General features: G+C 48.1%; 1 protein-coding gene across 1 annotated transcript; it reads right to left on the bottom strand.

Moving 5' to 3' along the window:
• Positions 1 to 7112: 7112 nt before the first annotated feature.
• Positions 7113 to 21397, bottom strand: GRM6 (glutamate metabotropic receptor 6). The gene is made up of 10 exons (XM_019963292.2): positions 20918 to 21397; positions 19699 to 19915; positions 19330 to 19465; positions 18570 to 18724; positions 17340 to 17480; positions 17033 to 17233; positions 14663 to 14808; positions 13951 to 14574; positions 10787 to 11098; positions 7113 to 10077 (listed from the first exon to the last, which is right to left on the bottom strand). Exons 1-10 carry the CDS (start codon positions 21395 to 21397, stop codon positions 9874 to 9876), a joined length of 2616 nt encoding a protein of 871 aa, XP_019818851.2. The 3' UTR covers positions 7113 to 9873.
• Between the last annotated feature and the right edge of the window lie 4135 nt (positions 21398 to 25532).

The raw sequence follows: 25532 nt of genomic DNA, 5'->3' as shown, positions 1-25532 counted from the left end.
ATGTCTTCATTCTGCCTTTGTTTCAGATTGGTAGTTGATTGATTATAGAATTCCAAGAGTGGGTAAGAAGCAATGAATTTTTCTCTAAGTAGATTTGTAAATAATACCTTTGTTTCTAGTTCCATTCCTCACTTGGGCACCCTGCCATGTCCTACTCCTGTATCTAAGACCTCAGTCTTTCCCAGTCAGTGTCTTTAAGAAAAAAACTATCCCCTTTTCTCATTTCTAGTGTGTAGGTGTCTGCTGATGGCTTTCTGCATCTTGTGTGAGTGTAGAGGTGTTCAGTTCAGTTCAGTTGCTCAGTCATGCCTGACTCATTGTGGCATGCAAAGAGTGCAGCACATCAGGCTTCCCTGTCCATCACCAACTCCTGGAGCTTGCTCAAACTCATGTCCATTGAGTTGGTGATGCCATCCAACCATCTCATCCTCTGTCATCCCCTTCTCCTCCTGCCTTCAATCTTTCCCAGCATCAGGGTCTTATCCAATGAGTCAGTTCTTCACATCAGGTGGCCAAAGTATTGGAGCTTCAGCTTCAGCATCAGTCCTTCCAATGAATATTCAGGACTGATTTCCTTTAGGATTGACAGGTTTGATCTCCTTGCAGTCCAAGGGACTCTCAAGAGTCTTCTCCTACAGCCACTATGGAGAACCATGTGGAGATTCCTTAAAAAACTGGAAATAGAACTGCCATATGACACAGCAATCCCACTGCTGGGCACACACACCGAGGAAACCAGAATTGAAAGAGACACGTGGACCCCAATGTTCATCACAGCACTGTTCATAATAGCCAGGACATGGAAGCAACCTAGATGTCCATCAGCAGATGAATGGATAAGAAAGCTGTGGTACATATACACAATGGAGTATTACTCAGCCATTAAAAAGAATACATTTGAATCAGTTCTAATGAGGTGGATAAAACTGGAGCCTATTATACAGAGTCAAGTAAGCCAGAAAGAAAAACACCAATATAGTATACTAACGCATATATATGGAATTTAGAAAGATGGTAACGGTAACACTGTATGCGAGACAGCAAAAGAGACACAGATGTATAGAACAGTCTTTTGGACTCTGTGGGAGAGGGTGAGGGTGGGATGATTTGGGAGAATGGCATTGAAACATATATATTATTATATGTGAAACAGATTGCCAGTCCAGGTTCGATGCAGTCCAGGTTCAGACAGGGTGCTTGGGGCTGGTACACTGGGAGGACCCAGAGGGATGGGATGGGGAGGGAGGTGGGAGGGGAGTTCAGGATGGGGAACACATGTTCACCCGCGGTGGATTCATGTCAGTGTATGGCAAAATCAATACAATATAAAGTAATTAGCCTCCAATTAAAATAAATAAATTTATGTTTTTTGTTTTTTTTTAAGAGTCTTCTCCAACACCACAGTTCAAAAGCATCAGTTCTTTGGTGCTCAGCTTTCTTTATCGTCCAAGTCTCACATCCATATGTGACTACTGGAAAAACCATAGCTTTGAAGAGAAGGACCTTTGTTGGCAGAGCAATGTTAACATAGATGGACTTCCAAAATAACTTTTTGTTTTCTCTGCCTCTGCCCAGGCATACTATACCTCTTTTCTTTACCTACTACTTGTAAGTATTCAGTCTTCATGAGAGACTCTTGTGCAAATTTAACATTATAGTAAAAGTTTAAACTGGCATTAATATCCAGGTACCAACATTGAAACCTAACAGTGTAGCAAATCAGAATCTTCCCATAGGTCAATATGTTACATGGAAATGATCTTTTAGGCGAGAAATGTTTAAAGTTGGAGTAGAATAGTTATAAGAAGTGTCTGGCTTTCATGTAAACAAGGAGATTCAGTACCCTGTTTTTGGAAAATATGTGTTTCCAGAAAACTATGGTACATGATTTGGGAGAAATTGCATAACATTTTTTGAACCTAATGTGAAGTTAAATTTTGACCAGTTCTAAAGGGGCCAACCTTGATTAGTTAATCATGTTGCCTCTGATGTTACTGTATGCCTGTATGTTATGAAACTCGTGTGTGAAAACAATTCTGAGACGAATACATAATGAAAATGACTGCGTCTTCGAGTCAGTAGAAATAAGTCCTCCGTCTTAATGTTATTGTTCACATAGTTCTGCTGTTGGTTCTAGTATTGCATTTTACCCACTTCATTTTTTTAGAGATGAGAATTGTTTTAAAAAATGAAGGATTTAAATTTAATATATTTGCAACTATTTTTCCCCTGAGGTTTGAATTATGAATGTTCAGAGTCACTGGGGATTAAAAAAGGTGAATGAACCATATATGCTCATTATGAACCATAATAAGCAGCCGCAGTGTACGAGGCACCATGAGGATATGAGAACAAATCCTTGTTGGAGTTTGCAGAAATAACAGAAGTGCCGGCAAAGTCTTCATGAAACTTGGCTATGTACAGTAAGATCTTTAAAACTGGAATCAAGTGGTAAGCAATGTGGAGGACGCTATGCATGGATACTTTTGGGAGAGTCTTGTGTTTCTGTAGGGGTGATGCTCTTAGAGACATAGATTTGCCTTTAATTTCTGGAATTTCCTAGCTGTGTAACTTGGGGCAAATCTTATATATTCTAGTCTTTAGTTTCTTTACTGATTAAAAAAAAAGAGCAGACCAGAGAATTTAAAATATCCTATCCAGTTATATTATTTCTGCCATTCTTTGTCAATGAGGATGTAGTCTGAGGATGGATCTTAAAGGGTTTTTGTTACCAATGTTGTATGTTTAAACTTATTAAGTAGGCAATGGGGATCAACTCGAAGAAGTGAAGAGAATATCATAATTATACTTATTCACTAGAAAAGTGGTTTGTTAGCAAAGATGGTTATCAGGAATACCTGTGGAGGTGCTAAAAAAGCAGCTATTTGTATCTCAGCCCTACTCTAACATCCTGTGGTAGGAAAATATTGTGGATGCCTGAAGTTAGGGAGAGACTGGATCTTGAGAGTCCAGTTATGCAGCTGTTACAATAATTGGTCTGAGTTAAATGAAAGTATCGATAAAGGAAGTGTCTGTGGCTATTCCTTGAGAAGTTAGTCATGATGCACCTCTTCATCTTTTGGGTTTTCTATAGCCATCAGCTTTTCTTACCCTTTCTAGTCATTTTTATTCATACCATCATAGAGTAATAGGTATGTTCACATCATGGGTAATATTCACTGAACATATACTTTCAGTCAGGCTCTGATAGTACATCATGTCAAGAAATTGATACAAACCCCCAGGTTTGTGGGGATAAATGGTTATCAGCTGGATATGATTATCACACTCACTGTATAGATTAGGAATCTGTGAGTTGTCCTAAATCACAGTGTTAACGTAAGCGTTTTAAATGTGAAGTCTTTCTGAGTCTAGAAACCAAACCGCTAAGCTGTACTGTCATGGGTTGGAGACCTTGTCATTCTGGCTGCCAGAGCCCTCTGCTCACCTCTTTTCTCTCTTCTTTTTGTCATCTTCCCCCAGTGTAAGGTGACATCACAAGGTGTTTCTAAGAATGCTAATGCCTACGTGATTGAGAACAGTGTTATTTCAATGAGTGAATGTGTCCACCACACTAGTCTGCCTGTAATACACTGTGAAGAGACTCTTGCACAGAAGCTGTCTCTGAGATATTCCCAACACAGTAATCAGAGTGTTCCTTTCAACATAACCATCTCGCTCCTCTTTTAAAGCCCTCCCAGGTAACCCTCCAATGTCTCCTCCTTTCCCCTAGAATAAAGGCAAGTCTGTAATTATAGTGGCCTGCGGGGCTCCATATGATTACCCTCATTCTCTCATGTGGTAGTTTTATATGTCCACTTGGCTGGGTTATATACTCGGCTATTCAGTCAAACACTAATCAACATGTTGTCATAAAGGTATTCTGTAGATATGGTTCATACTACCAGTGTACTTCAAGGGGACAGAAGTGAATATCTTCAGTAATGTTAGTGGGCCTCAACCACTCATCCAGTGTTGACATCCCTGGAAGCAAAAACTCATGTTTCCTGGTGGAAAAGAGACTCTGCCTCAAGACTACAGCATCAGCTACTGCCTGAGCTTCCAACCTGCCACCTGCCCTTCAGATTTCCAACTTGCCAGCCCCCACAATCACGGGAGCCATTTCTTAAAATATATCTCTTGACATTAAGAATTACACACACACAGAAAGATAGTACACACATTTTATTGGGTAGAGGTTAGACAGGTGGATAGTTACAAAGATGATAGATAGATCTATTTGTTAGCCTTTCTATCTTTTATCTATATGTACTATATATTCTCTATATCTCTGTAATCTATCTATCAGGGTTCTCCAGAGAAACCAATGTGTTCTATTGGTTCTGTTTCCCTGGAGAACTCTTAGTGATACACCTCACCTAGCTTTTTCACATTGTCACATTGTTTCCTTCTCTCAAACCTGCTCCAACCAAGCCAGGCTCTTGACTGGGTCCTCAAACCTACAGGCATACCCTTGGCCTAGGGCCGCCGCACTGGCTGCTCTATCCGCCAGACCCTTCTTCCCCCAGGTAATTCCATAGCTCACACCCCACTTCCTTCAAGTTCCACCTTTTCAATGAAGCTTACACTTAACCACTTTATTGTAGCCCATCCCCTCTGGCTTTTTCCATTCTGCCTACCCTGCTCTGTTTCCTTTTATCCACAGCATTTTAGCACCTCCTAAGATAGCATACTGAAAAGTAGAGACATTACTTTGCCAACAAAGGTCCATCTAGTCAAGGCTATGGTTTTTCCAGTGGTCATGTATGGATGTGAAAGTTGGACTGTGCAGAAAGCTGAGTGCTGAAGAATTGATGCTTTTGAACTGTGGTGTTGGAGAAGATTCTTGAAGAGTCCCTTGGACTGCAAGGAGATCCAACCAGTCCATTCAAAAGTAGATCAGCCCTGGGTGTTCTTTGGAAGGAATGATGCTAAAGCTGAAACTCCAGTACTCTGGCCACCTCATGCGAAGAGTTGACTCGTTGGAAAAGACTCTGATGCTGGGAGGGATTGGGGGCAGGAGGAGAAGGGGACGACAGAGGATGAGATGGCTGGATGGCATCACTGACTCAATGGACGTGAGTCTGAGTGAACTCTGGGAGTTGGTGATGGACAGGGAGGCCTGGCGTGCTGCAATTCATGGGGTCGCAGAGTCAGACATGACTGAGCGACTGAACTGAACTGAACTGAATATGTGATTTATTTATCTCATGTATTATTTATTGTTTGTCTCCACCACTAGTATGTAAGTTTCATGAAGGAGACAATCCTTGTCTATTTTATAAACTGATGTATCCCAGGTGCTTAGCATGGAGTAAAAATCCAATGATAATTGTTGGAGCAACAATGAATGAGAAGTCTGTAGAGATCAATGAATCAGAGGGCCAGGGGGCCTGAGATGGGGTGTTGGGACTGGTCAGTTGAGGACTCTGCTTAATGAGTAGGGTCTGTATGGACAGTGATTGGTAGGACTAGGAGGGTCAGTACTAGATAAATGGGTCAATAACTGGAGCTTCCCAGGTGGCGTTGCCAATGTAGGAGATGTAAAAGATGCAGGTTCAATCCCTGGGTTGGGAAGATCCCCTGGAGGAGGAAATGGTAACCCAGTCCAATATTCTTGCCTGGAGAATCGCGTGGACAGAGGAACCTGGTGGGCTATAGTCCATAGAATTGCAAACAGTCAGACACAACTGAAGTGACTTGGCATGCATGCACGTGGAGATCATTAAGGAGACCAGCTATGGCAGAGGCTAATTATCTTGCCCAAGGTCATCCATGTAGCAAGTTGCAGAGCTGGAACTGATCTCAAAATGTCTTAACCTTAGTGCTGTACAATTCAAGATGTGAAAGCTGACTGAAGGAAGTATATGGTGGAAGGGGCAAGACAATGTCTGTGGATCCTGGATATTTTCCCTGAGTAGCAAATCAGAATGGAAAAAAACTCAGAAGCTGATACTACAGGTAAATTCAATACTTAAGAGCTCTGGTAGAATAACCGAATGGTACTTGATCTGTCAGATTATATCAGTGAGCAGTGCATGAGGCCATGATCCTCTAGGCTGCTGCACCCCTCCTGTGACTTCTGCTTCCGAGTCTGCAGGTAAAACAGAATAGTCACAGCCATGCAGGTGCTGGGAGAGGGCAGAACCCACAGCAATGCTCCTGTAAATGTGGGGAGTTGGTGCCCTGGCATGATGATTTTGACACTGGTGTGTAGGATGAGAGGAGGGAAACACAGGGGGCAGAAAGACTAATGTCCTGCAACAGTAATCCATGAATGAAATGATGAGGCTTAACATGTCCAAATCCAGTCCCATCACCATTAGTGCCTCTCTGCACCCTTGTTTGCCTTTTTTTCATCCAATCCTCCTACTCAGTCTTCCCCTTTCAGAGCTGTGCATGCATGCTAAGTTACCTTAGTTGAGTCTGACTCTTCACGACCCCATGGACTGTATAGGCTCCTCTGTCAATGGGATTCTCCAGGCAAGAATACTGGGGTGGGTTGCCATGCCCTCCTCTAGGGATCTTCCCTATCCAGGGATTGAACTCATGTCTCTTACCTCTCCTGCATTGGCAAGAGGGTTCTTTACCATTAGTGCTGCCTGGAAAGCCCAGTCACTCAGTCGTGTCCGACTCTTTGTGACCCCATGGACTGTAGGCTGTCCAGCTCCTCTGTCCATGGGATTCTCCAGGCAAGAATACTGGAGTGGGTGGCCATTTCCTTCTCCAAGCCTATCTTTATTCATACTCCTTGCTTCACAGGTTAAAATGGTGTCTCTGAAACTCCCAACCTACTTGTCATAGATTTCAGGACTCTGCCATGTCCGCACTGGAGACGACTTCCCCCTAAAAGCCCAAGAGGCGGGAAATAGTTACCGTTGGGAATATTTCATATTTAGAGGCACATATGTCAGTATGACAGAATATTCCTGAAGAGGCTTCTTTCTATAAAATGATGGTAGAAAGATTCACTTGGAATTGTGCATTTTATTCCATTTTAGAGGGAATTTTGCAAATCAAAACTATATAGAGAAGCAACAGAAAGCCAAATCAAACTTTTAGGAAAAGTTACATTTATTTAATAAGAAATTACTGAGTAAAGTGAGAGACAATGAATGTAATGAATTTGAGAGAATTTTCCAAAGATCACAATATGTAATAAATGTGACAAAGTTGTAGTGAATGTGTCCCCAAGAAAATCACACTATGAAAATGCATAAGAATATAAATAATATTAAAAAAAATCTCTCCTAGGGGGAGGTTACAAGGGCATAATGAAAGTTTTTAAAATTATGAATTTGTTCATTATCTTGATTATTGTGATGATTTCACGAATAGTTACATATGCTAAGACATATTAAATTGTACCTTCTACATGCAGTTTATGTATGTCAATTATATCTCAATAAAGCTGTTTTGTTGGGGTTAAAAAAACATTTATAAAATCCCTCCTGTACAAATCTCAACACACTGGACATACTGAATAAAAGCTTGTACCAAAATGTAATCTTACTCTGCTTTAGAGAACTCATACTGCAGAAAATACTGTGACTATAATGTGGAAAAGCCAGCAACCAGAACCCTATTTTCACTGGAACATATAATCCACACAGAGGAGAAATCATTCAAGGGCCATGAATGTAAGAAAGTCTACAAGTATAGCCCAGCTCTTATTCAACAGAGAAGGGAACACACAGGCAGAATGCCTTATAAATTCCACAAATTGGGGGGAAAAATTTTTTTTCAAGGGTTCAAATTGATTGGATATTGGAGAAGGCAAACTATGCGTGCAAATAACATGGAAAAACCTGCAGGGACCTGTCAGCCCCACTGAACAGTGAAGAAATGATCCAAGGGAGAGATCTTATGTACACACTGAATGTGGAAAAGCCCTCTTCCAGGAGTCAGACCTTGGTACACATTAGAGAATTCAGAAAGGAGAGAAGTCTCACAAATGTACTAAATATGACAATGCCTTTGGCAATAGAGGAGGCCCCCACGGCACACAAAGTGTGTGCATGCCTCTTCTGTGAGTGGACTGGATGTGAGAAGGCCAGAAGAAGACAGAACTCACTGTGCCTCAAAGAATCTTTATCAGAGAGACCAGTCTAAGTGAAGTTGGGTGGTGTTAAAGTCTTCAGCAGGAAGCCAGGACGCTAAGTCAGAAACTTCATATGGCAGAGTGTGTGTGGGCGGGTGCGGGTGAATAAATCCTCTAAACGTGGAAAAGCTTTTACTAAGAAATAATCCAAATTCTAAATCATAGAGTTCAGAGTGGGGAAAACCACAAAAAGGTAAAAACCGTGGAAAGGTTTTCAACTAGAAGTCAAGACTCACTGCATAACAGAGAATTTATACTGAGAGAAAGAGCAAGAAAACAATAAATACAGGAAACCTTCATTTGGAGATGAGAGCTCATTGTTCTCGAAGAGTTAATATAGGAGAAAAATCCTATTAAAGCACTAACGTGGAAAAGCCATCAGCAAGAAAATACACCTCATTGTACATCGGAAAACCCACACAGGAGAGAAGCTGTATGAAATAATGAATTTTGGTAAGCACCAAGCAATATATGAAATGTCATAATTCACACTGCAGAGAATTCCTAGGAATGCAACAAATGTGGGGAAGGAGAATCTGTACACCAAAATGGTTATTCTGAGGAGAAGCCCTTTTAAAGAACGCAGAAACACCTGGTCCCAAGGTCAAAATGGATTATGTACAGATTCTGTCTAGGGGAGAGTCTCTATTGGATGAAGTACAGTTGAATCTTCAAAACCAGTTCCAGACATTAGCCACTAGAGAATTCATACTGATAAATAAAAAGAGTCAATTTAACAAATTCAAATTCTATCCCAGGGAAATAAAATTCCATAATTTAAACCAAACCTTTTGTTAAAAGTAGATTCCTGAAAAAGGCATTTGACGTCCAAGCATTTTCCTTCCCATGCCTCACGCATGCCTATCAAAGGCAATCTCCCAGTAAATATTGGGAGAGAACAGTTTGGATATTCATCCCAAGTTATCCACTTGGAATGAATCCGTACCATGGACACAACTCTCTCTGTAACTGGTCCCAACCTAGGACTTGAGAACAGGCATCAGAGGAGGGCAAACGCCACGCTGATAGTGTATTCTCACACCACTACCACCACACAGTGTGTCCATTTTCTTAAAGTTCAGGGTTAACTTAAGCGAATACACATGGGAAGGGAAAAAAATAAGCTGTTCTCTAAGTATGACATCCCTCAGATCCCAGGAGAAAAGAGGTGAAGGAGAAGACTCTGACACAAATAACCTCATGGGGCACCCCATTCCCTCTGTCCTGTGCAGGCCCATCTTCTCCCACAGGGCTCTCATGCGAGGCTCAGTCCCTCTCTCCGTACCAGCAAAACATTTACCCAAGCCCAGGTTACACAGTCGAAAATACAGAGTCACAGAGCTCTTGTGGAAAGTGCTCCTCTCTGGCTCCAACCCTCTATTTCATTCTGGAGTCTACACGTCCTCATATGCTGCTCAATCCCTAGATTCTGGTGGTTGATCAAGGTGGAGGAAATCCACTCACACTGGGCCAAGCCCAAGGCTTCACCACGATCTCTGACTTCAAACCAGTGAATATAAGTTTAATCCCTCTCCAGAAGAGGATTCTCTCAGTGCCTGTTCTTGGCAAGATGGAAGCATGAAGCCAAGACCCACAGAAAAACAGGGCTGAAATGTGTCATGTGGGTCCAGCCAGTTCCATCTTGCTAGGCCTGGCCTTTGTGGACTCCCCACCCTGACTGCTCACTGTAGACCTGGACCCTTCACAGCTTCCATTATGAAGCAAGGAAACAAAGACAACAGAGGAGGGGGAGCAAGCGTCCCATTCTTCCTCTACTTGCTACTTGGGGCCTCTGAGTCCTCACCCTTGGGTGGGGCTGCCACTGTGGAGGTCGTCTTGAGGCTCCGTTTCCGCTTCTGCACGTTCTGCTCCGGGTGGAAGAGGATGACGTAGGTCTTGGGTACATAGAGCATGCCGAGGGACACGGACGCACTCAGGCTTAAGGACACAGTCAGTGTCGTGGTTTGGATGTAGATCTAAGCCACAGAGGAAAGGACCAGGTGGACTCAGCCCAGCTCTCGCCCACCCTCCGCCCCCACACAGCCTGGAAGTGAGTCCATTTCAGTCAGCTGAATGGGAATGACCACATGATAAAGGAGAGCAGTGTGAACAAAGTCCCCCATGGCATGAAGAACTGAGTAACTGTGTGGCTCTGGTGTAGGCAGGAAGAAGGGAAAACAACACATGACCAAGGGGAGCAAGAGGTTTATTCACAGAGAGCCACACCTAGGGCAACAGTCTGCCTAAAAAGGGCTAGAGCATGTTAATAAATGAATGAACGTGTTTTCAAATACACAAATGAATGCATAAAGGAACAAGTGGGCAAACAAAGGGATCGTGAGGTGAATAAACTAAAGTTCCACAGGGCATATGAATAAATGAATGCATAGTGCTCAAACAAATGAACTGACAGATGGATTGGCAGAGATAAATATATGAAAAGGTAACTTAATTAAAAAAAGTTAATTGGTAGGTAGAAGCATGGATGAACAAATGAATGAACAAAGGGAAAGGGAAGGAGAGACCAACCAGAGGGAAACGAGAAAGACAAATGAGTACATGAATGAATCAGCCAGCCAATCAATCATTCATATGGGCCCAGCACTTAGAACAATTGAGCCGCTCCGTGGACAAGCAGGAAACAAATGAGGTCGTGAAACCCAATGAGGTCGGGACCCAGATTACCTTTTCAGCAGATTGGGCAGTGCCAAAGAAGATAGGCACAAAAGCCAGCCAGATGATACAGGTGGTGTACATGGTGAAGCCAATGGGCTTGGCCTCGTTGAAGGTCTCGGGCACGCCACGGGCCTTGATGGCATACACCGTGCATGTGACCATGAGCAAGAGGCTGTAGCCCAGGCAACCAATGAGGGACAGATCGGACATGTCGCACTTGAGCACGCCTCTGGCCTGTTCTGGGTCCACCGTCCGCTGCTCTTCGTAGTCAATCACACTGTGCGGGGGCTGGGCCCCCAGCCAGGCCAACACTCCGACCACCTGCAGGAGGCAGCATGGTTATCAAGGACACACGCGGTCTCACCCTCGACTGAGATCTCTGGCAGGGTAGGGTTGCTTCAAGGCTCCTGGCCTGTTGAGTGGAATGCTCAGGCCTGAGGCCACCGCGGAGACAGCAGGGTTGTCCAGGAGGGGGCTTCCAGGGCAAAGGCCAGTGACACAGGCAGGTGGGGAGGAGGGGCTGCAGGGGAAGTATGTGCTGGGAACATCAGGGCTGACCGGGTAAGGGGGGATAGACATCCTCTTCCTGGACTTCAACCACTATCAGTGCCGTTTACTGAGCTACACAAGGTGGCAGAGGCTGAGATGGGTAGACAGCATCTCTGACTCGATGGACATGAACTTTCAAACTCCAGGAGATAGTGGAAGACAGGGGAGCCTGGCGTGCTGCAGTCCATGGGGTCGCAGAGTCAGACACGACTTAGTGACTGAACAACAACAAACAAGGGGAAGTGACCGGCAGGCAGAGGCTCTGGAACTGTGACCCTAAACATACCTCCTCCATCTACCAAAGGGAACCCTCATAATCTGTTGCGAGGATGTGACGGCAGCTTAGGGGAGGAGTCAGTGCACGTCCCATTAATTTAGAGCAAGGCCCAGCAGAGATGCGCCTCTCCATGGAGGCAGGATCGTGTGTTCTGCAGATATGAAAACACTAGCTGGATCCAATCTAACCATATGGGACACCTCATTCCTGAGGACCCCCTTCCTTCTCCAGATCCAAAGAACTGTTGAGCAAGACATCATGAAATCACGTGGGAATGCATAGTGAAACTCAAAATAGAGAGGCACCGGATAGAGAGTGGTACGAATGCAAGCTTATGCTGGGTGGCCAGGGAGGTCAGAGTCAGTCACAGGCCCTAACAAGGAGCAGATGGAGAATGAATTCCTTCACAGTGAGGGAAGACATGACCTTGAGCCAAGGGAAGCTGGGCAGTAGGAACCAAGACACCTGCCTAAAGGTGGGACCTGGGAAAAGCTGTCCTATACACTTGTGCAGGCCACTCACTGAACAAGAATGCTTGATTTGGGAGGAATGAAGCCGAATCCTAGCCAGCACTTCAGTGCAATGCTGTGCACCGGGAGTAGGGCTATGTGACCCTAGAGGAAAGGAAGTTTTTAAAGGAATTTGTGCATTCAGAAGGAGCACCTTTTTGTGAGTCTCCCGAAAGCAGAAGCTCCATGAACAAGGGACTAATAAAATAAAACTCCACCCACTGTCTAGAAAGGAAGCATGGAGGCTCCTCTTATAACTCCTCTAAATGGGGGACAAAGTTGCCCATGAGAAATGAAAACTCAAGGCCTATGATACATGGGCATAGCAGCCAAAATGCACCTCACTGAGTTTGCAGCCTAAGTAATTGACAGAAGAATTAGCATCCAGTACACATGACAAACTCCTATAAAATCACAGAAAGTGAGCAAAGCACAGGAGCCGGCACAGGCACATTACAGAAGACAAAACCTCAAAGGCCAGCTGCACTAGAAAGGAGAGACGAATTAAAATAAGGAGACAGCCTTTCACATCCATTATATTGCTAAATAACCTTGTGACGGCGAAGGTGTGCATCTCTGAAAAGATTTGGGATTTCTAGAAAGGGAGGTCTAAAGTAGGGAGTCCATAGGTCAGCCAGAGGAGAGCACTGAATGTAAGCACCTCCATCCTGGGGTGAGGGGTGCCACGGAGGTTTCAGGCAGGAAGCAGTGAGGTGCCTTCCGAGGATGGGCTGGGCACTGAGATGCTGGCCCTGATGAAGGACATTCAAACCCATCTATATGCTGGAAGAGGGCAGCACCTTCCTGTTGTGGACATTTGAATGGACTGAGGGCCATGCGTGGGAATGATGCAGAGCTAGGTAGGAAGAAGAGTTCTCCTGGAGTGGAGAAAGAGCTGTGTCCAAACGACTTGAGCCCCCCACTTGGCCCTGAGAATTGGGCTGGCTCTGCAATGTCACACACACACACCTGTCTCCTGCTGCTGCTGCTCAGTCGCTTCAGTCGTGTCTGACTCTGTGCGACCCCATAGACGGCAGCCCACCAGGCTCCCCCATCCCTGGGATTCTCCAGGCAAGAACACTGGAGTGGGATGCCATTTCCTTCTCCAATGCATGAAAGTGAGAAGTGAAAGTGAAGTCGCTCAGTCGTGTCCGACTCTTTGCGACCCCATGGACTGCAGCCTACCAGGCTCCTCCATCCATGGGATTTTCCAGGCAAGAGTACTGGAGTGGGGTGCCATTGCCTTCTCCACCTGTCTCCTAGTACCCTTTACATAACACGGGAGCCATTTCCAATGTTCTCTTACCATCTCAGAGGAAACCCAGAAGGAATTCTGCTTTTGCTGTACATATAGCATGACATTTTGGCTATTTATAGAACTGGATGCTTCATTCCACAGTAATATCATCAGACCCTATGCCTCTCATCCCGGTTACCCAGTGACTGACTGGGCAGCAGGAACTCCCCTTATGGAAATAGATTCTCTGCTTAGGGGAAATTCATCAGGTATCTCTTTGCCCTGGGAGCCAAACTGTGGAACATCATGTTCAGTTTCTGAAAATTATTTCACTGTTTTACAGAAAAATCACTGGACGCTTGCACTCCTCACCTTACTGATTCATTTTCCTCCAAGGATTAAGCAGGAGGAAACAGTTGCTCCTAAGTGAGTTCTACTTAAAAAAAAAAAAAGTCCCCTAGCTCCTGGTGCTTTTTTTTTAAAAAAAAAAATAGAGACCAAAATAGAAGAGTGACTCTGATTTTTAAAGTGGAGGTCAGTGCCCGTGCCCTCAGCCCCAATCCCATCTGCCAGCCTGTCAACTTTGAGCCTGCGGACTCACCTGCACGGAAGTGAGGCTGAAGGTGATGACGAGCTGCGAAGTGGGGCTGATGAAAGGCGGAGGCGTGACGGAGCGCTTCCCTTGCTCAAAGATGCGGTAGATGCGGTTGGTCTTGGTGAGCAGGGCCGAGTAGCTGAGGGAGGTGCCGAGGCCGAGGAAGAGTCTGCGGGTGGCGCAGACGGCCGCTCCGGGCTCAGCCACCATGAGGAAGGTGATGGCATAGATGAGGAAGATGCCGGTGAGGAGGACGTAGCTGAGCTCACGGCCAGAGGCGCGGACGATGGGTGTGTTGTTGTGCCGCACAAAGGTGGCCACCACCGTGGTGGTGGCCATGATGCCCAGCACGGCCAAGAGGAGGGGCGGGGCCGCCCAGGGCGAGGACCAAGACAGGCGGACCACCGGCGTGGGGCGGCAGCCCGTGTGGTTGCGCGTGGGCCTCATGTGCCCTGGGCAGGCCTCGCAAGTGAACTCGTCCACCTGGAAGCGGTACCCGTCGCAGGCCTCGCAGTGCCAACAGCAGGGGACGCCCTTCACCATCTTTTTCCGCTCCCCCGGCCCACAGGGGAGGCTGCACAGAGACTCGGGCACCTCTCTGGGGTCTCCTGACCACTGCAGTGCTTCCACCTGGAACAGGACACCGCGGCCTATGACTCCGGCCCCCAGGAAGGTGGGCCCGCCTCCCTGCTCCCAGAGCTCAGCCTCTGCCACTTACATCCAGCCTGAGGGTCTCCGCCCACTGGCCCACCGCCTGGTAGCTGCCACTGCCTGCACTGCCATTGGTCGCCTGGTACTGGAAGATGTCATATCGCCCAGGCGCGTCCCCATTCTCATTGAACATCACAGGGGTTCCTGCGCTGCCTGAAAGGAGAGCCTGTTATCCTCGGCTGGTTCTCTAGCCCATCGAAGGCCAGGACAAAGGAGGAGCTTAGCCAGCACGTGAAAAGGTGCTCAGTATCACCTATCACCAGGGAAATTGCAATCAAAACCCCGGTGAGATTCCTCCTCACACCCATTTAGGATGGCCGCTGTCGAAACAACAGAAAGTAAGTGTTGGCATGTATGGGGACATTGAAACCCTATACTCCACTGATGGGAATGTAAAATGATGCAGTAACTATGGAAAACAGTATGGTGGTTCCTCGAGAAATTAAATAGAATTACCACATGATCCGGCAATTCCAATTCTAGGTATATACCCAAGAAGACTGAAAGCAGGGACTTGAAGAGAAGTTTATACACTTCTTTGTTCACAGTAACATTATTCACAGTAGCTAAAACACAGAAGAAATGCAAGTGTCCATGGACAGATGACTGGATAAACAAACTGGGGTCTATACATACAATGGAATATTATTCAGCCTTAAGAAGGAAGGAAATTCTGACACATTCTACAACATGGATGAACCTTAAGAACACTATGGTAAGTGAAATAAGCCAGTCACAGAAGGACAAATACTGTGTGATTCCGCTCATCTGAGGTACTTAGAGTGGTCAAATTAATATTCACAAAAGGTGGAATGGGGGTTGCCAGGGTCTGGGGGAGAGGGACATGAGGCATTAATGTGTGATGGGTGCAGAGTTTCAGTTTTGCACAGTGAAGCGTTCTGGAGACTGACACCATTCAACTGCACTCTATGTGTTCACGCGTGCTAAGTCGCTTCAGTCCTGTCTGACTCTTTGTGACCCTATATACTGTAGCCTGCCAGGCTCCTCTGTCCGTGGGATTTCCCAGGCAAGAATAGTGGAGTGGGCTGCCATGCCCTCCTCCAGGGGATCTTCCTGACCCAGGAATCAAACCCATGTCTCTTTCCTCTCCTGGGAGGCAGGTTCTTTACCACTAGAGTCACCTGGGAAGCCAACTGTTTGTGTATGCTGCTGCTGCTCCATCGCTTCAGTCGTGTCCGACTCTGTGCGACCCCAGAGACGGCAGCCCACCAGGCTCTCCCGTCCCTGGGATTCTCCAGGCAAGAACACTGGAGTGGGATGCCATTTCCTTCTCCAATGTATGAAAGTGAAAAGTGAAAGTGAAGTCGCTCAGTCGTGTCCGACTCTTAGTGACCCCCATGGGCTGCAGCCCACCAGGCTCCTCCGTCCATGGGATTCTCCAGGCAAGAGTGCTGGAGTGGGGTGCCATTGCCTTCTCCAATGCATGAGTATGTTACTACAGTTAAAAAAAAATAAGAAAGCTTAGGTATCTAGGTAAAAGGAAGAGTTCAGACTTAGAAAGGTACTGATTTGAACAATAAGCCTTATTTCTTTTAGAAGCTTGTTCTACTACCCTGCAGAGCTATTCTGGAGTGATATTAGGGCATGCTCTTTTATTTATTCATTTATTTAGCCTCATAGCATGGGGGATCTTAGTTCCCCAACCAGGGGTCAAATCCGTGGCCCCTGCAGTGAAAGCGCAGAGTCTTAACCGCTGGACTACCAGGGAAGTCTTAAATCGTGCTCTTTAACAGGGAGCTTAGCAGAGAGAAGATGCTCGACACTTGGTGGAAGAACAGTTTTTAATTTTCTAAAGGATAGTAATTGAACACGATGTGAAGCTTTCCCCACAAACCATAAGCACAGCTGAGTCTATTTGGGCCTTTTCAAAAACCCTTACTCTGAGCCCTGACCATGTATCAGGCCCCCCACTGGTATCAGGGGGACACAGATCCATACCCTGTGCTCAGGCAGCACAGGGCCTGACTGGGGAGGCATTTGGAAGCCTGAGGCGTGGAGTGGGACACCTGTCCACAGTGCGGGCAGTGCCCTGAGAGACCAGACGATTCCAGACTCTCTGCAGTGGCACAAAGAGTTGTGTGCGACCCTCTGAGAGGTCCAGGCAAAAAGAGTCACAAACAAGTTCTTCAGAACCTGGAATCTGCAGCCTGGGGCAGGGGGTGCTCAAGCCTGGGGAACAAGGAGTGTCAAAAACTGGTCCCCAGGACTTGGCCCAGGCCTCCAGCTCTCAGGCCCAGGTGCTCCCACTATCCCCTTCTGCTCTCCCAATCCTTCCATCTTGGGCTTTCCCAGGTCCTGAGAACTCCAACCCAGCAGGCGTCCCCTCACTCACACAAGGGCTCTGGCTCCCACTCACCATTGAAACGCACGGCTCGAATATACTGCAGCAGTGTCCGACCATCAGTGGGCTCCATTGCTGGGCACAGGCCTGTGTGCCCGGGACAGAGAGCCTGGTGCATGCTGTGGAGGGCGTGGGCAATGGCGTACACAGCATCAATCACAAACTGCACCTTCCCTTCCTGCTCGTAGGCAGAGTCCCGGCCGATGCGTTCCTCACCTGTCCTAGGGATGCCCAGAGGAAGTGTGCCTGGCCCCCAGGTGCCCAACCTGGCTTCCCACCCTCTCCCTCTCCACCCTCACCAGCCACCCCGGGCAGCTCTCACCTGTGCATTTGCGAGTGGAATCGTCAGACTGGGTACCTGAGCTAGTCAGTTTGCAGTTAAAATTCTCTTCCCAGAACTCAGCAAACCAGATGTTTCGGCGGTTGTTCTCCAAGGATCGAGTCATGAAGTACTGGTCAAATCCTGAGAGAGAGGGAAGGAGGAAGGCGGGGAGGCACCCATATGAGCCAGCCATGGCTCACCACTTGGTTCCTTCACCACTTGCTGACTTTACAGCTGGGGATGCCCATGTGATCAATTTCTGGCCTGGCTGATGAGTTCAAAATCATCTAGGGACTCTGCAGTAAATTTGCAAACTCTGAGCCTCACCACATAAAAGAATTTTTTTCTGCCTTGTCTTTCCTGGTTAGGATGCCGCTGTGAAGATGTAATGGGTGGAGCTTCAGCAGCCACTTTGTGAATGAGACATCACAATCAAGAAGACATATAGCAACTACAGAGGATGGTAGAGCAGAAGGGAGGACAGAGCTCAAGATTCTGAGAACATCGTTGACTCATTGCCCCAAACATGAAGTTTCCCCTACTTTGAGACCTCTTGTCTTGTGATGGAATACATTTATTGCTAAAACTACTCAGTCTAGTTTATTGCCTACAATTGAATGCATTCTAAGGGAAAGAAAGAGTGTAAGGGGCTGTGTGCACCTCCAAGAGGCTGGGAGCCCCTGGAAGTCAGGGCTCAGTATTGACAAGGGCCTGTACTTCACAAAATAGCCCTGAAGCACCTCATCAAGGTGTCTTTAGTTTAGCCTTTGGGGAAATGAGCAATCCTAATGTAAAGTGACCATCTTTTTTGCCTTCTTCCAGATATTCACAGGTGGGATGGAGGAGGAGCAGTGGAGAGGCAGGCCTCATTAGTTGATCAGTAGGACAGTAAGTCCCACATCCTTGTTTTCTCTCCCTCTCACACTCATCTTCAAATTAGAGTGCCTTTGGCAGAACCAAAATGCAGGCACTGATTAAAACAAAACAAACAAAACTTAACAATTCTTCACCCTGTACAGTGGTGTGTGCATTTCTTCATTTGCCAATTCATTTCAAACACTGTTTGGAGGGATGTGTTCATAGAATCTCAGGATTCTAGAGTTCCCAGAAGGGACTCTGGGTCATGGTACAATTTTATAGAAGGGGGAAATGAGCACCCCCAAGAGGGGATCATTGTGGGGAAGGATAGATATGAGTGGGAGATGCAGGGGAGGGCATGCCTCCACTCACCATCAATGGAGGCCCTTTTGGGCAGGATGGTGATAGCTCCCACGGCCACATCTTCCAGGTTCAGGACAGGTGAGATCTTGGCTCCCCAGCTGTCTGAGCCAACCCACAGGAAGTGGCCAGTCAGGTTGGCCTGGCGTGCAGCCTCCAGAACCCTCCTGGTAAGAACAGTGTAGGGTGAGGGATGCCCTGAGGTCCTCCTCCTACTTAACCCTGGTCACTTTCCAGTCTTCTCTCACCATCTATCCCATTCTGCACCACTCAGCAGACCGTCGTTTATCAGGGAACGTAGGATGTAGGGAGTTTAGGACACTGGGTTTCTCAGGTAGTAAAAGGCCCAGCCAGGCTCTGACTCCAGGCCTGCCCTCTTGTTCTGCACACGGCTCCATGCTGTCTTTAAGCAGGGCCTGCCTTCTCCTGCTGGGGTTCAGGCTGGGGGCCATGCCTCCTGCTGATAACCTATTGCCCCAGGAGTTGTTCCCTGACAATTGTTACATGTGCCCACCAGTCTCTCGCCCACTGTTAATTATAGAATTAGCATTCTTATGTTTCTCTGGCTAGGCTTGCAGCATTGTGACCCAGACCAGGCCAGGTTCATTTCTGGGGCCACCAGATACAGAGAGAATGGTAGAAAAGGTATGCGGTGGTAGGAAGGTAGGAGGGGAAGAAAGAGGGGAAGGGAGGATGTACATGGCTGGGATACGGGAGATGAGGCAGTAGGGTCTTCAAGAAGAGCTACAGAAGAACACGCCCTCTGTCCCACCTGATGTCATCCTCGTTGGCGAAGATGATGATGCCCCGGGCGTTCGGTGTCTCCATGAGTCTCTTGATCACTTTATTGAATTCTCCTGGTTTTGGTTCCCTGGGAATCTTGATGGACTGGGCAATACAGACCCCCCCTGGGTGTCGGAGATGCCAAAGTCAGTCATTCACCCACCAAGGCCACCGCCACCCATGACTGTGGCAGGGACTGAGTCTTCCAAAGGAAAGGGTGCCTACCCACAAGGGCACCATCCAGGCTCCCCACTATAAACCCAGAGCCCCACCTCACAGCTTGCGCCCTGTCTGACGGCATTTCCATAGGCCCCTTCAGGCCTCAGACCACCCCCCTCTGCCCTGGCCCCAAGCTCACCAGCCTCTCGAGAGATCTGCACAAAAGCCTCAACCCCACTCTCGCCATAGTTGCCCTCAGAGGCCAGCGTGGACACGTAGTTCCATCCCAATGCCCGCACTATGTCCACCATGGCCTGGGCCTGGTAGGAGTCAGGAGGCACCACGCGGGAGAAGAAGTCATAGCGTGTGGAGTCGCTGAGCTCAGGGGCCGTGGAAGCGTAGCTGATCTGGGGGATCTAGAGTGAGGAAAGACACCCAGGCTGTGGATGGAGGGTCAGTCACCCTAGGTAGGGAAGACAATGAGGACCCAGGACCCAGGGGCAAGTGGGAGCAGCCTCTCCACATGGAGAGGCTGGAAGATGCGGAGAAAGACCTGCATTTTGTGAATGGGATTAATGGAATATGGGGTTCAAGTCCAGTCTGCAGCTGCCAGGCACTGGCTGCAGCATTCACAGCTGCAAGGGTAAAGAGGTAAAGGGACCTCTGTCAGCCCAGAGGAAGACACGTTTCCCCAGTTCACATAAAGGGGTGGTCTGCAGAGGCGGGCATCAGCCCCAGGAGCGGCTGAGCAGGCAGGAGAGCTGGGAAGGGGCTGTGTGATTGAAGGTTGTGTCTGGTCTAACAGAGAGGCCTGTTTGGAACTGGGTTTATCCCAGTGCATTAGAGTGATTAATAATGGGGATTATGGCTGAGCTGATTCAGGAGAAAGGACGGAGGCAGGAAGTGTGAAAAGAGACTAGTGGTGGGAGAGGCTAGCAGAGCAGAGGGGTGAATCCCTCATGTTAAAGGAAGACACAAGCAAACAACAACAAAACGGACACACACACAAAAGGGAGCAAGTGGGGGCTGGTGTGAAGGTCAGAGACCTGGAGGTTCTGGAAGAAGCAGATTGGAACTGGTCCAGGGGAGACAGAGATGTCTGAAGCTGAAACAGAGAAAGGGTGAAGTATGGAGACGTTATGGAAAGGGGAGGGGAAGAGCGAGAAGGAAAGAGCAAAGGGAGAAGAGAGAGAACTAGAGAAAAGGAGGCAGAGGAAGGCCCATGGGCAATTAATGGACGCCGTAGTTATCCCGGCACTTCATCTGCAGAACAACCTTCCTAGACAGGCTTGCGTCTGGCCCAGGGAGCAGGGCTTCTTGGCTAACTAGAGTGATTCTCGAAAGGAGACTAGACCTCAGGCACCCCCAAGAAAGACAAGGGAGAGACGCTGCACCCCGGGCGCGCCCCGGGCCCTCACCGCGAATAGGCGCAGCACGTTGGCGACCATGATGGAGACAGAGCTGGCCGAGGCGCCCACGACAGCCACCACGCGCTCCGGGGGCGCGGTGCGCAGCGGGGGCACCCCGCCGGGGCAGCGCACGGCAGCCTCTTCGCCGTCGCGGCCGCGGATCAGCGCCTGCACGAAGCTCAGCGCCTGCTCCAGCGCGTACGTGTCCCGCGAGCAGGTGTCCAGCAGCCTGGCGCCCAGGCGCACCCCGGGCAGCAGCTCGGGGTCGGCGTTCACGCGATCCAGGGCGTACAGCATGGCCTCGAGCCGGTGCACGCCCTGCTCCTTCTTCAGTTGCCCGCACGCCCTGCCCGCCGCGCCGCGAGCGTGCACCGGGAACAGTCCGCCCAGCGTGAGGCCGCCCGCCAAGCGCACGGAGCCCGCGGCGCCCACCACTCCCGCCTGCGCCAGCGCCAGCAGCAGCGGCAGCAGCGCCGGGACCCCGGCCATCGGCTCGGGGGCTGCAGGAGGAGGACGGGGCGGGGACGGGAACAGACGGGGAGCACGCACTGATCGTGGACCAGAGGAAGGACCCGGGTCGGGGGAAAGAAGAGGGAGCCCCACAATCCTTGGGGACAGGGGAGGTGCGCAATATATAAATGTTGGCCGAGCCAGCTGGAAGAGAGGTGAGGCATCAATTCAGCCAGCCTGCCCGGGACACCTGGCTCTCACACCCTCTGAACCTCAACCCCCGGGTCCGCCCCGCCGGACCACTGTCTCCAGCGCTCCAGTCCTGCCCATCCCCAGCGCCCACCCAGGCCCCTCTGAAGCCACACTCACCTCCGCCAGCCGCTGTCGGTTCAGTGACAGACGCAGAGGGCCCCGAGAGAGAGAGAGGATTTAAGGATTCTAGGCAAGGGATGAAAGGCCGCCCTGAGGGCGGAGACCCGTCCTGAGCAAGGCCTGTGCACACGACTGGCCCTCTCAACATCTCCGTTCCCTCCCCCTCCTACTCCTTGGGTCTGTTTCTTTCTTGTCTTTGGATATGTGGCTGACACACACGTTTCTCTGTCTGCTGGTCTCTGTGTTTCTTTATGTCTGTTTCTGGCTTTCTCTGCCCATCCCTCTCCCTTCTCTCTTCTTCTATCTCTCCTCCTATCTCTGTCGATGTCTTTCTCTCACTGTCTCTCTCTGTCTCTTACTCTTTTTCCCTTACTCTTCCTCTCTTTCCTGGCCACCAGTGGCTTGGCTCAGGCTGCCTAAGGTACTTCCCAACTTTCTCCTTGCAAAACCCTGCAGTAAACCCATGAGTGGAGTGAGAAAGGAACACGGGTTGAGCGAAGGGGGAGTGCACCTGAATAGGAAGACGGTGAACAGGGCTGAGCCAGGAGGAGGCAGAAACAAGCAGCCCTTCCATGGTAGCGAGGTCTCTGCTTATCACACACACACACACACAGCACAAGACAGTCCTGCAAAGAAGACGCTTCTACCATCAGACTCTTTATGCAGACAGGGAAATAGACACCTCAAGGAGTTAAATGACTCAGTCAAGGTCACACAGTTGCCATGTGTCAGCATCAGGATTGGTATCCAGGTTGGTGTGAAAGGACCAGCCTTCACTGCCTTTGATGGAGGGAGGGGACAGGGCAGATTTGCCATGCCGTTCCCACCCCATCTCTTATATCTGATGGTAGAATCCTAAGGAGTTACTCTCTTGCTGGTTCATAAAGCCTTCTTGGCTCTGGGGGCTGAAGCAGTAACATACCATGTGAGGGTCTTTGTATCTGAATTTCCTCATCTTATATTTTGGGCCAAGGTGACAGGGATTGGCCAAGAATACTTCTGCCACCATCCGCAACTGAGGCCCTGGATTTGCCTTTGACACCAGGCCCAAAGTGCATCCTGGAGACAGGTGGTCAGCTCCCAGCCCTAGGCATTAGCAAGTTCTAAGGGGGAGGGATAAGGGGGACTGAGCTGGGGGGGCTGAGCTGGTTTGGGCTCCATTAGAGGGTGGATTAGGTCGGCCGTGGGGATTTGCGTAAAGCTGTCAGAGGAGCAAGCAAAAACCATGTCATCCTTCTCTCTTCTCTCCCCACATAGAAGGGCCCTGAATATCTCTGTTTTCAGAGCCATCCAGGCACCTGTGCCTGGCACAGTTGGGCGGTCCAGGTTGGTCTGTTGGACCAAGGTTGGCAAGGATGGGGCACTTAGCTAGTGCCAGGCCCCAAGCTTGATGTTGCAAAAGTCTGTATGACCTGGGCATTTGAGGTGGTAGGGCGCTGCTGCTGGGCTCACACCATCCCTCAGAGCCCTCCCCTCCCTAGGACAAGTCAGACAGGGCCACAGCTGACATCACAAAACAGCCTTCTGACTCATAGGATGAAAGCATCCTGTTGGTTCCTTGAGAGTAGGACGGACCAACAGCAAGCTGGGGCATTAGCCCTCACTGCCGTGCCTGAGGGAAGCAAGTGAGTGACCAGGAAAGGGAGAGAAGCAGGTGGGTTCCAGGCCAGGGGAAGAAATGGCTCTGAGAGTGAAAAGAGGGGCATCATGGGTGGGGCACCTGGGAGGAGGGATTAGCCATCCCTGCAAATGTGAGGACCAGGACCAGGGCTGAGTGGCTCAGAGGAAGGCAGAAACCAAGGCTTTGACTTTGGACACAGGAAAGCCAAGAATTTCATTTGAGATTTGAGAGGATAGGTCAAGCTCCTGGTTAGATTCAGTAAAGGGAGAAGTTTAATATGGCAAATACCACAGTTTTAAAATTTCAGTTTACTGTTTTGAATACCAGTGTCTAGATTTCATATAGTTCTGTTCTGGGACTTATAGGAAGTGTCCAGAATAGTAATTAAATAATTACAATGAGTGTTGAAAGCTTGCATTTATTGTGTGATATGTGTGTGCGTGTGTGTGTGTATTGCTAGTGCTAAGTTGCTTCTGTTGTGTCCTACTCTGTGATCCTATGGACCATAGCCTGCCAGGCTCCTCTGTCCATGAGACTCTCCAGGCAAGAATACTGGAGTGGGTTGCCATTTCTTCCTCCGGGGATTGATCCCCACCCAGGGATTGAACCTGGTTCTCTTACTCTCCTGCATTGGCAGTCAGATTCTTAACCACTAGCACCACCTAGGAAGCCTCACAACACTCTATGAAGTTCGTATCAGTATCATCCCCGTATTACAGATGTATACTGAGGAGCACGGAGATGTTGGGAGCTAACTTACTCAGGACTACACAAACATTAGGCAGTGGGCTTGGGATAGTGAAGCCAAGTCAGGCTGAACTCTGAGCTAGGCTACTCACTGGGCTACACAGATGAGTCAGTACATATATATACACTGCTAACTGGGCTACACAGATGGCCAGAATACATGTAGATCTTTCTAACTATACATTTATGCCCCTACCCCACAACCCTGCTTGTTGTAGATGTCATCCTGACAGAAAGGAAAGAGAGTGTTACAGAAATTACAATTTGTTTATTTTGAACATGTGGTTTTTTGGTTCCCAGGGAATTCCAACTCTGGAATTCCTTTGGAAGCAAGAGTCTCTCACCACATTTGCTAAGTTGCTAGAGCTGCCAGAACAAAGTACCACAGACTTAGTAGTTTACCCAGCGTATTTATCAGTTTGCAGTTCTGGAACCTGGAAGTCTGAAGACAAGGTGTCAGCAGGGTTGGATCTATTCAGGGGAGGATCTGTTTAGCTGTATTCTCCCTGTGTAAAGACACCAAAAAGACACCAGTCTTATTGGAACAGGGCTCACCTTACTGACCTCATTTCACCCTGGTTAACTCTATAACAATTCTATTTTCAAATAAAGTCAACATTCTGAGATATTGGAGACTAGGATTTCAGTACATGAATTTCTGGGCAGGGAGATGCAAATCAGCCCAGGTTTTCAGCCCACATCTTTAAAACCTTTGCAAATGAGCTTTCATCCAAGTCTGCCAGCCCTTTGCTTTGGAACAAGAATAACTGATAACATGAGTCATGAGGTGAGTGGAGGCAGCTTCAGCCAAGGCTTTCACATGTGGACTCAGTAATATTACTCAGGTGTGAAATAGCCTTGAGAAGCTGTTCATTTTAAAGGAACTATCTGCTAAATAGCAGGGTATTCACTAGGAGATACCAGCTAATTGTTGTTGCTGTTAATGGCAAACCTTTAACCAGAGTATACATTTTCTTCAAAATTAGAGAAATCAAACTGAGGAAAGACATAGACTGAATCTCAGGGAAGTTTTCCCAGATATAGTATAGAACAGCAGTCAGAGAAAAGTTTTGTTGGTTAATGGAACTTAGATTTAATGGAATTTTCTCCAAAATACACAGTATCAAGGTATGATCACAGCAAAACACTTTTTTTAAGGGCCATATGGTAGGCCAAATAATCCACCCCTCACCCCAATCTGTCCAAGTCCTAATCCCCAAGACCTGTGAATGTTACCTTATATGGCAAAGGGGACTTTGCAGATGTGATTAAATTAAGGATTTGTGATGGAGAGATGATCCTAGATTATCCTGGTGGGCCCCATGTATTCATAAGGGTCCTTACAAGAGAAAAGATGATGTGACCATGGAAGCAAGGAGAGATTTAAAGATGCTAAATGGAGGCTTTGACGATGTAGATAGGAGCCACAAGATG

This window comes from Bos indicus, chromosome 7, assembly GCF_029378745.1.
Source record: "Bos indicus isolate NIAB-ARS_2022 breed Sahiwal x Tharparkar chromosome 7, NIAB-ARS_B.indTharparkar_mat_pri_1.0, whole genome shotgun sequence".
NCBI lineage: Eukaryota > Metazoa > Chordata > Mammalia > Artiodactyla > Bovidae > Bos > Bos indicus.
This window is presented reverse-complemented; position numbering and strand designations above follow the sequence as displayed.

Coding starts and splice junctions, on each gene's coding strand:
- GRM6 (XM_019963292.2), bottom strand. CDS start 21,397: ATGGCCGGGGTCCCGGCGCTGCTGCCGCTGCTGCTGGCGCTGGCGCAG. Junction 19,916..20,917: donor ACGTGCTGCGCCTATTCGCG/GTGAGGGCCCGG, acceptor TCCTCACTCTAG/ATCCCCCAGATCAGCTACGC. Junction 10,078..10,786: donor CTGCCCAATCTGCTGAAAAG/GTAATCTGGGTC, acceptor TCTGTGGCTTAG/ATCTACATCCAAACCACGAC.